The sequence below is a fragment of the Panicum virgatum genome, chromosome 5K (assembly GCF_016808335.1).
Source record: "Panicum virgatum strain AP13 chromosome 5K, P.virgatum_v5, whole genome shotgun sequence".
Taxonomy (NCBI): Eukaryota; Viridiplantae; Streptophyta; class Magnoliopsida; order Poales; family Poaceae; genus Panicum; species Panicum virgatum.
The window spans coordinates 46,018,359-46,029,413 of record NC_053140.1 but is presented as its reverse complement, the minus strand read 5'-3'; the positions used below and the strand labels follow the sequence as shown (position 1 = coordinate 46,029,413).

General features: G+C 50.8%; 1 protein-coding gene across 2 annotated transcripts; it reads right to left on the bottom strand.

The window, feature by feature from the left end:
- Window positions 1-368: 368 nt before the first annotated feature.
- On the bottom strand, window positions 369-10,835 carry LOC120707810 (glycine dehydrogenase (decarboxylating), mitochondrial-like). 2 transcript variants are annotated; one of them, XR_005689105.1, is made up of 16 exons: window positions 9,478-10,835; window positions 9,107-9,352; window positions 8,942-9,019; window positions 8,755-8,855; window positions 8,476-8,671; window positions 8,256-8,381; window positions 7,987-8,172; window positions 3,633-3,746; window positions 3,010-3,162; window positions 1,845-2,033; window positions 1,682-1,759; window positions 1,480-1,605; window positions 1,290-1,388; window positions 917-1,034; window positions 556-767; window positions 369-450 (listed from the first exon to the last, which is right to left on the bottom strand). XR_005689105.1 is itself a non-coding variant. In XM_039992827.1 (15 exons), exons 1-15 carry the CDS (start codon window positions 10,666-10,668, stop codon window positions 673-675), a joined length of 3,096 nt encoding a protein of 1,031 aa, XP_039848761.1. In that variant the 5' UTR covers window positions 10,669-10,835; the 3' UTR covers window positions 443-672. The 2 variants fall into 2 exon arrangements, 1 of the variants encoding a protein (XP_039848761.1); XM_039992827.1 differs by having other exon boundaries at window positions 443-767.
- Window positions 10,836-11,055: the final 220 nt, after the last annotated feature.

Below are 11,055 nucleotides of genomic sequence, written 5' to 3'. Positions count from 1 at the left end.
GGTTCGTTCCAAAGAGTCAGGGCTAGGATAGGTTAGCGGGTTAGGGTTAGAGACTAGGATTTAATTTGAATGGCATTATTCAAATTAAATCCCACTCAAGTACTAGGAGATGAAATTAAATTGAGGGACACACCTCGATTTAATTTCCACACAATTTCATACAATAAAATAAATCCGAATCCAATTCGAATTAAACAAGGCAGAGCCAAATAAAACCAATTACTCCAAATATTCCCACACTAGCAATACTTTATCCTTAATTTTATACAAAATTTTTAATTACTAGGATTTTGGGGAGGCGGAAATCCTACTTAGGTTAATATTTACAGCATTGCCACGAAATTTTTTTGAAATTCACATTTTTCGACTTTATAACATTCCGGAAAAATCCGGGATGTTACATCTTTGTTGTTGAGTGTTGACTCTGGAGAAAAGAGCAGCGACTCCAGTCAATAAAAGCTAATTTTGATTTTAAAATGGGAATGGAGAGGCAATGAGGTACAGAATTACAAGATGGCAGCTGGGGGGGGGGAGCAGGACCTGCTATGCGCTAGTATGTAGTATTTACATTGCAGAAAGGAAGAATAGGAGAGGATGCTTCCCTCCTACAGGAAGCAAGCATTACAGTTTCTTGAGGCTGTTTCACCCGCTGCGTCCGGGATTCCAACAAGATTACGCAGTAGCGGCTGCTGCTTCCTCAGCCACCTGGGACGCCTGCTGCAGCGTGCAGATGAGATTGCGATCCCCGTACACGTTGTCCACACGACCTGAACATGGTAACGATTAGCTTCTCTTACAGTACGGTAGTAAGCGAAGAAGAAGAGAAGGCTTGGCTTGGAGACGGTGAGGTTTTTTCTCGAACGCGCAAAAGAGCTGCGCATCAATATAATAAGCAGACGCTGAGGTTTGCTCATACCAGTTGTTGGCCAGAACTTGGCACCCCGCAGCCATGCCGCAGGGAATGCAGCGTACTCCCTGGAATACGGCTTAGTCCATGTGTCACTCATCAAGAGTTGGGGTGGGTGAGGAGCGCCCTGCACCAACAAAGCAAAAGCACTTAAAACCTCTGTAAACATGCAAGAGTGCTGCGTGCAGAACCATATCTTAAGAGTGGACAAGCCAAAAGACAGATATAGTTTACAGTTATAGCTTTTTTTTATTTAATGTTATTCGCAGGAATGGGATTCAAACGGACCTAGTAACCACTCATTATGTGGAGAAAGATATGGTTTGATATGGTGAACAGCTCCTACCTAATAGATACCATTTGACACTAATGATAGATTTACCTTCAGGACATTGTTGAGCGTATCTGCTTTGCCATTTTCTATCTCTGCAATCTCTTCCCTGATGGAAATAAGAGCATCACAGAACCTGTCTAGCTCAGCCTGACAAGACAAAATGATGTGACATTAAGCTAATGTGGAATCAACAAACTAAATAATAGGAAGTAAAAGATTAAAAGCCATATTAGCTGACCTTGCTCTCACTTTCAGTGGGTTCAATCATAAGTGTGCCAGGAACAGGCCATGACATAGTTGGTGCATGGAATCCATAGTCCATCAAGCGCTTTGCTACGTCCTCTGGCTCAATACCAGCGGTCGTCTGACAAAGATCCAGGAGCCAGTTAGTGGATTGCATCAACACAAGGTTCAATTGCTAATATGATTTGGATAAATACCTTGAACCCTCTTAAATCAATGATGAATTCGTGGGCAACAGTTCCATCGACTCCACGGAACAGAACTGGGTAGTGCTTCTGCAAAAACAAACATTACGAAGTAAACTTTAGAAAATAATTTTAACAAACATAGGTAAGGTATGCTGTCATGAATTAAAAGTACCTCTAGTCGTTTTGCCATGTAGTTTGCATTCAAGATCGCAATCTTTGAAGCATCAGTAAGTCCCTGTGAGCCCATCATGGCTATGTATGTGTAGGAAATTGGCAGAATCAAAGCAGATCCCCATGGAGCAGCAGAAATTGTACCAAGCGGGTCGGTTTTCTCAGGAAGGGGGAAGCCACCAGTGGGAATCTAATAATAAGTGGGTTAATCAGATGGTGTGCTTGTATTTGCTTTTGGATGAAATGATGAGGGCATGCAAAAAAATATTCATATTTTTTTCTGGTTTTAGTGCTCTGCAATTTTAGAACGGTCTAAGTAGTTCACACATCATCACTAAATACTACAGTACCATGAGGCAATGTAGCAAACACAATTGTGCAGCAAACAAAGACATCGCCAGGACAGCAAAATAGTTCTTAGGTTGGTTTTCAAGTAATAATGTAGAATTGGTCGTAGCATAGAGAAATAAAGTTGAAAATCAATCTTAATCTTCGGTCTGAAACATCATAGGAAACTATTGTTGGAAATTAAACATGGTTATAAAAGTCTCAGACTGAACATAAAAAATGGAACTTCTCAAACGCAAAGTGACAGGATACAAGGTGGTGAACTGGTGATACTGTCTAGAATATTAAATTTGCAATATTAAATTTGACTAGCAATTCAAGGTAAGTGATGAACATGTTGGCCCAAATGAAAATCAATTCCTCTCAACCCCCTAGCCCAAGAGGTATTGGTTACATATATAGGTGCTTTAACCCAGGTTCTACCTAGGCTGTCACAGGAGGCCAGTAAAAACCACCGTGTGATCCTATCGACGGTCGAGATTACACGGGGAGGCTATACCTAGCCCTATCTAGTAATATAGATAGATACATCGATGCATAAATGTGAGACTTATCTAACAGAACATAGGGCAGGGTGCTATAGGGATGCAAGTGGGTACCCATTGGTGTTTTTGGGTTTCTCATTTTAGTCCATTTTCTCTCCCAAACTAATCACGTAGCATGCCATTCTAGTTCATTTTATCAAGTTTTGGGTCGACCCAATGACCCAAAAATGGTGGGACTGGCATCCCTAGTGCTAATATAGTAATATGCCTCAAACCGGGATATAAACTTTTATATATTGACAAACGACCGGATTAAGAATTCAGGGTACCTACCACTGGGTGAGATGGTAAAAATGGTGCCAAGTGCTTCTTAACACCAATAGGTCCCATTCCAGGACCACCTCCACCATGTGGAATGCAAAATGTCTTGTGAAGGTTAAGGTGGCAAACATCAGCACCAATAAAACCAGGACTTGTTAACCCAACCTGTAAAAACATAACTTTTGTAAGCTCAAGGAAATTTCAGGTGAACTGATCATTTTGGCTTTAGCCATCCAATAAGGCCAAAACTAGGTTCAGGTGAACCTGGAGAAAATATGTTTCTTATACAACAAAAATAGTTTGGACCATACAATTAGATAGATTATAGATAATTTAATCCCAAATATTTTTCAAGAAAACCACAGAATTACCACTTAATAAGAAATTAACAAATGAAACGTGATTACTAATACCTTACCAAGTACTGAACTTAGATAGATTTGCCTCATGTGTTTATTACTATTTTAGTTTCAACAAATAAGAAGAATCAACTTCATTGTCATGTGAAGTGCCATCTACACTCTTGTACGAATGTATGTGTTCCATAACCTTTTTGGAATAATAAACTCTTGAAGAGAGTGCTTGCATAATGAACAAAGTACAGAAGATGGCCTAGCAAACTGCAAAAGATTAACCTGAGCATTCATGTTAGCTCCATCCATGTAGACCTGCCCGCCATTATCATGAATGATCCTGCATATCTCATCGACACCTTCTTCATAGACTCCGTGAGTTGAGGGGTATGTAACCTGAAAATTGTATTAATAATGTAACACTGTTGTTCTCGGCATACAGCAAAATGATTTCTGTAGGAGAGAATAATCGCTTGTATTCCCCCAAACCCTAGAAGGGTGGGATATATAGTTCCTATACATGGGCATCTAGATGGGCCTCTATACATGGGCTCACATATACACCAACACCCCCCCCCCCCCCCCCCCCCCCGCAGTCTGAACTACCGGCGCAGCGGTGTTCAAGACTGGACAACAAGAAAGCCAACACCCCCCCGCAGTCTGAACTACCGGTGCAGCGGTGTTCAAGACTGGACAAGAAAAGAGTACAAATAGAGTACAAAGGGCAAATACCCCCCACAGCTACAACTAGCCACCGGCTACGTTGAGGCTGGAGCGAAACTCCGAGAAGGTCGAGGAGGGCAATCCCTTGATGAAGATGTCAGCAAACTGGGAGGTAGTCGGGACATGGAGTACCCGAACATCGCCGATGGCGACTGTCGCGCACGAAGTGTAGGTCAATCTCCACATACTTCGTCCGCTGATGCTGGACGGGGTTTGTGGAGAGATACACGGCGCTGACGTTGTCGCAGTAGACGAGCGTGCTCTTAGCGAGCGGGCTGTGGAGCTCCGCCAAGAGCTGTCGTAGCCAGGACGCCTCCGCCACGCCGTTAGCGACAGCCCGGTACTCCGCCCCAGCACTGGAGCGGGAGACAACCGGCTGCCGCTTGGACGACCAGGAGACCAGGTTGCCGCCCAGGAAGACGGCGTAGCCGGAAGTGGAGCGACGAGTGTCCGGGCAGCAGCCCAGTCAGCGTCGGTGTAGACCACCAGCTCAGCAGAGGACGAGCGGTGAAGCACCATGCCGAGGTCCACAGTGCCACGGACGTAGCGGAGGAGACGCTTCAGGGCAGAAAAGTGTGACTCCCGGAGATCATGCATATGGAGACAGACCTGCTGAACAGCGTAGGTGAGGTCCGGCCTGGTGAAGGTAAGGTACTGCAAGGCGCCAGCCAGACTCCGGTAGGCAGTAAGATCAGCCACAGGAGCACCCAGATCAGCAGACAGCTTCGCCTGAGTGCCGACAGGAGTAGAGCAGGGCTTGCAATCAGTCATCCCAGCCCGCTCCAGAATATCGAGTGCGTACTGCAGCTGGTGAAGGAGAAGGTCAGATGGACGAGGCTCGACAGTGACGCCCAAAAAGTGGTGGAGCTGACCAAGATCCTTCATAGCAAACTCCTACTGCAGAGAGTAGATAATGCGCTCAAGCAACTGCTGACTGGAGGCGGTGAGCACAATATCATCAACATAGAGCAGCAGGTAGGCAGTCTCATTCCCACGGCGGTAGATGAACAGAGAAGTGTCAGCTTTGGCCTCGGTGAATCCCAAAGTCAGCAAGAACGTGGCGAACCGAGAATACCAAGTCCAAGGAGGCTGCTTCCGACCATAGAGAGACTTGTTGAGCCGGCAGACCATGTCCGGACGACTGGAGTCCACAAATCCCGCGGGCTGAGAGCAGTAGACTGTCTCTGACAGAGTGCCGTGAAGAAACACATTCTTCACATCTAGCTGGTGCACAGGCCAGGAGCGAGAGAGCGCAAGCGAGAGGACCGTGCGCACCGTAGCGGGCTTCACCACTGGACTGAAAGTCTCATCGTAGTCCACACCAGGCCGCTGGGTGAAACCCCGGAGAACCCAGCGAGCCTTGTAGCGCTCCAGGGTGCCGTCAGCCCGACGCTTATGCGTCTAGATCCACTTGCCTGTGACCACATTGCCACCAGACGGACGCGGCACGAGGTCCCACGTCTGGTTGGCGAGAAGAGCCGCGTACTCCTCTTCCATCGCGCGACGCCAGTGAGGGTCCGCCAGGGCGTTGCGGACAGAGGAGAGTACCGGAGAGACCTGTGGCTCTCCCTCGGTGGCGGAGAGAGTCGCGGTCTGAGACGCCATCCGCCGAGTCACCATGGGATGGATGTGTCAAGGATCCCGATGCACGACTGGCGGGTGGTACACCGCCGGCTCGACTCGAGAGCGAGGCGGCGGAAGCGGCGGCGGCGACGGCTCCGGTGTAGGCGTCGCAGGAGCCTCCGGAGCCGGAGGCGGCGCCGGTGTCGGCGCCGAACGTCGGCGCCGGTACATCTGCACCGGCTGAGCGTACCGCGGTGGCGCCGGTGCCGGCGCCGAACGACGCTGGTACACCTGCACCGGCTGAGCATACCGCGCAGGTGCAGGGGAGGCACCGGGGCCGCGCGTGGCACAGCAGGGGACCCCGGGGCCGCGCATGGCACGACAGTAGGTCCTGGGGCCGCGCGTGGCGCAGTAGGGGTCACCGGAAGCGGTGCCGGTGCACCGGGAAAACCTGCAGGGAAAGTACAGACAGGTAAAGGTGGCTGAACCACCGGGTCTGTCGGAAACAGCGACTCCAACTCGGGGTCAGGAGAAGGTGTGGAGGAGGTGTAGGGGAAGTCCGACTCGTCAAACACAACGTGTCTGGAGATCAGGACGCGGCGAGAGGTGAGGTCAAAGCATCGGTACCCCTTGTGGTCAGCGGAGTACCCAAGAAACACACAACGAGTCGAGCGGGGCGCCAGCTTGTGAGGAGCGGTGGCGGATGTGTTAGGGTAACACACACCCGAAGACCCGAAGGTGGTCGTAGCGAGGAGGGGTACCGAAGAGAGCGTGGTGTGGAGTGGGAGCAGGGGAAGCAGTGGACGGAAGGCGGTTAATCAAGTAGGTGGCGGTGTGGAGGCCCTCGGCCCAGAAGCGCGGGGGGCAGAGAGGCCTGGATCAGAAGGGTGCGCACGATGTCGTTCGTCGTGCGAATCATCCGCTCAGCCTTGCCGTTCTGGGGAGGGGTATACGGACAAGACATACGCAGTTGAACACCCCGAGAGAGGAAGAAAGAACGGGAGGTGGAGTTGTCGAACTCACGCCCGTTGTCACACTGGACGGCCTTAATGGTGAGGCCGAACTGAGTGGACACCCAGGCAAAGAAGTGGAGGAGGGTGGGGAAGGTCTCAGACTTGGCGCGCAGAGGGAAAGTCCAAGAGTAGTGGGAGAAATCATCGACCACGACCAGATAGTATTTGTATCCAGAGAGGCTGAGAACAGGGGAGGTCCACAGGTCACAGTGAACAAGGTCGAAGTCATGCGTCGCATGCGAAGAAGAAGAGGAAAAAGAAAACCGAACATGACAACCAAGCTGGCACGCATGGCAGAGGTGCTCAGCAGGAGCCCTAGTACCAGGAACATCGGTACTACGACTAAGCTGAGCTAGAACGTCGCGGCCAGGGTGACCAAGACGGCGGTGCCAGGTGGTGGAAGACGGCGTCACGGCAAAAGCGGCGAACAAAGAAGGCAAGAGTGGTGCAGCGGAAGACGGAAGGCGAAGGGTGTAAAGGGGGGCCGTGCTGTTACACCGGAGTAGCGGACGCCGGGAGGCCGAATCCTTTACAGTGAGGCTAGAAGAGTCGAACTCGATGGAACAAGAGTTGTCAGCTATAAACTGACGAATGGAAAGAAGGTTATGAACCATCCGAGGAGCAACAAGGACATTGGGAAGACGGAAAGAACCAGGAGCAGAACCCACGGCGGTGACAGGAAGGCAAGACCCATCACCAACCATGATGGAAGAAGGACAAGAGGGGTGTGGGGGTCGGACAGAAGAGAGGATACCGGCATCAGGGGTGGTGTGGAAGGAGGCATAATCGCTTTGATACCATGTAGGAGAGAATAATCGCTTGTATTCCTCCAAACCCTAGAAGGGTGGAATATATAGTTCCTATACATAGGCCTCTAGATGGGCCTCTATACATGGGTTCACATATACACCAACAATTTCTAAAGTTTCTTTTGACAACAATCAACTTCATCCTAATTGAACTTTAACTTTTTTATCCTCCAAAAAAGAAAACTTTAACAATCCCATGGTTCCACAGTATTCATTGTAATCCATCAATTGTATGTATGTCAATAAAAAACGTGACTGGCACAAACCTATTGTATATGTTATATATGACTAGTATCATTAGAAGGAAGTATTATGAAGCAGATGCGATTGCAAAAGTCATCTGATTTGCATCATAATAATAAACAAACCAAGAAGGGTACACAGTGGTAAACATTTAGTATAGCATCAGAACAACATAAAGGTGAGCTACTAGCAGAGCTGAAAGAACAAATGTCCAATGTGGTTGCATTATTATTTTATTTTTCCAGATAATATAATCCTCATATTAACAGGGCATAGCGATAGTACCATCAGAGCAGCCAAGTTGTCCTTGTTTGCTTCCGCAGCTTTCCTCAATTCCTCAATGTTTATGTTACCTTTGGAATCAGTTCCAACAGCAACAATTTTCATTCCAACCATAGCTGCACTTGCTGGGTTTGTACCATGTGCTGAGACAGGAATGATGCATACATCACGGTGGTGGTCTCCTCTTGCCTGCATTTTTCAGCATGGTTTGTTAACAAAGATTACTAGAAAAGCAAGAGAAAAAAAGGTAGGCCAGATATAAAATGACTTACCTTGTGGTACGCACGGATAACCATTAGTCCAGCATACTCTCCCGCAGCACCAGCATTCGGTTGCAAAGAGAAAGAATCAAATCCTGTGATCTTGCATAACAGATCGCCCAGGTCGGAAAACATTTCCTATGACACAAAACAAGTTATTTCAGATGTTTAGAAATTCATGATGTGAATAGATTGACATTAGAAATTACAAAAACTGAATCATGGTCCTTACATGATAGCCTGCAGCCTGATCAGTAGGGGCAAATGGGTGCAGGTTCGCAAAGTTGGGATATGTGACAGGCATCATCTCAACAGTAGCATTTAGTTTCATTGTGCAAGAACCGAGAGGGATCATACTGTGGCACAGCGAGAGATCCTTGGACTGCAACTTATGCAGGTAACGGAGAAGCTCGTGCTCTGTGTGGTACCTGCAAGCCCACAACATGATAATAAATTAGAAACACTCAGACAAATTAGTGGAGCAAACATGCAGGCATTTGAAGCCACGTACATGTTGAAGATTGGATGTGTTAGGTAGGGGCTCTCGCGGGCAAGGCTGCTAGGAATTGAGCTTGAGACCTCTGGTGCCAAGGATTCAGCGGTAAAGTTTGCCTGAAATTGTTTGCAGTATTATTTAACATTTGGATCTAACTTCACATCAAGCACACACATTTCACAATAATTGAATGACTACTTACTGGTTTGCCATTGTTGAAAACCTTAAACAGCTTGTCAACATCCTCCAAGGTGGTGGTCTCATCAAACGCTACAGTTATCTATAACATCACACTCTAAATTAATACTTAACTCTCAAGAGCATCCAATAAGTTGCAATGAAACAGTGATGTCATGATAAAGCGCACCGTGTTCGCATCAACAACCCGAAGGTTCATCTCGTTTTCGACAGCTTCCTTGGCAATTGCATGCGCATCAGGACACGTGACCTTGACTGTGTCGAAGAATGGCAGATCCTGCACTGTCACTGTCCCAAGCTTCTTCAGCCCATGGGCGAAGGTACCAGCCAGTCCATGAACCCGGTCAGCAATCTCTTTCAGCCCCGCAGGACCATGGTAGACAGCATACATGGCAGCCATGTTGGCGAGCAAGGCCTGTGAACCACAAGTGTCCTTGTCACTATTACTCTATCACAAACACCTACTCGATCACTATCAGGCAAATTTTTTTCAAGGGGCGCTGTCAGGCAATTTGGTGAGCGGGTGGAGTGCGTGAGTACCTGGGCAGTGCAGATGTTGCTGGTGGCCTTGTCCCGGCGGATGTGCTGCTCCCGGGTCTGCATCGCCATGCGAAGCGCAGGCTTCCCGGTGGAATCGACGCTAACTCCGATGATACGACCGGGCATGAGCCGCTTGTACTCCTGCGACGTGGCGAGGAACGCGGCGTGCGGGCCTCCATAACCCATGGGCACGCCGAACCGTTGCGCGGCGCCCACGGCGATGTCGGCGCCAATCTCGCCGGGCGGGCGCAGCGCGGTGAGCGCGAGCAGGTCGGTGGCCATGACCACCTTGACGCCGTGGGCGTGCGCGTCCTTGACGAACTCCGCGTAGTCGAGCACCTCGCCCTCCGTGCCGGGGTACTGCACGAGCACGCCGCACACGTCGCCGCTGCTGTAGTCGAAGTCCTTGGCGTCTGCGACGACGACTTTGATGTCGAACCCGGCGGCGCGCGTCTGGCAGACGTCGATGGTCTGCGGGTGGCAGTTGGAGGCGATGAGGAAGGTCTTCTTCTTGCCCCTCACGATGCCGAGGCACATAGCCATGGCCTCGGCCGCGGCGGTGGCCTCATCAAGCAAGGATGCATTGGACATGGGGAGGCCGGTGAGGTCCGCGACCATGGTCTGGAAGTTGAGCAGGGACTCGAGGCGGCCCTGCGCGATCTCGGCCTGGTACGGCGTGTACTGGGTGTACCAGGCGGGGTTCTCCATGAGGTTGCGCAGTATCACCCCCGGGACATGGGTGTTGTAGTAGCCCATCCCGATGAAGGACTTGTAGGCCTTGTTCATGGACGCGAGGCGCTGCATGTGGCCGATCATCTCGGACTCGGTGAACCCCTGGTCGAACTTGCCGGCGAAGTGCATCGGCGGCGCGCGGATGGCGGCCGGGACGGTGGCGTCGATAAGCGCGTCAACGGTGGTGAACCCGCAGGCGGACGCCATGGCGGCCTGCTCGGTGGGCGTGGCGGAGTTGTGCCTCCGCGGGAAGGTGTCGCTCGGCTTCAGCGCCGACGCTGACACCTGGCGGTCCTGCGCGTGCTGGTGCGCGCCCCGCGCGCGCGGGCGCTGCTTCCCCGCCGGCGCGGGCGCCAGGGTGGAGATGCCGCGGGACGGGACCGGGGACGTGGTGGAGCCGGCCGCCGCCAGCAGACGGCGCAGCAGCGCGCGGCTTGCGAGGCGGCGTGCGCGCTCCATCGGGTTGGTGGGAGTGGGGGTGGGTGGGGGAACTCGCGCGGCGAGAGGGAGGGGGGAATGGAAGTGGCGAGTCCCCCGGGTGGAGGAACCGGGAGGCCTCCGCTTCCGCTCCTGCCGAGAAGAGCGGCTGGTGGCTGCGACTGGGCGGGGGGCGAGTGATGTGGTTGGCCGATGATTTATATCGGCGCGTCCGGAGAAAGGAAGAGGGGAAGAAAGAAAATGAGGAAAAATAAAACAAATTTCCTCCTCTCCTCCGGTGGTGGCGACTGGGGATGACGACGGTCTCTGCCCGCGCCAAGTTGTTGTGGAGTGAGTTGGAAAGCACGCGCAGCACGGGGACCGGCGGTGAGATCTCTCAGGGTGACGTCGGCACTGACACCTTGATCG

Coding starts and splice junctions, on each gene's coding strand:
- LOC120707810 (XM_039992827.1), bottom strand. CDS start 10,668: ATGGAGCGCGCACGCCGCCTCGCAAGCCGCGCGCTGCTGCGCCGTCTG. Junction 9,353..9,477: donor GCAACATCTGCACTGCCCAG/GTACTCACGCAC, acceptor TGTGGTTCACAG/GCCTTGCTCGCCAACATGGC. Junction 3,747..7,986: donor ACAACTTGGCTGCTCTGATG/GTACTATCGCTA, acceptor TACAATTTTCAG/GTTACATACCCCTCAACTCA.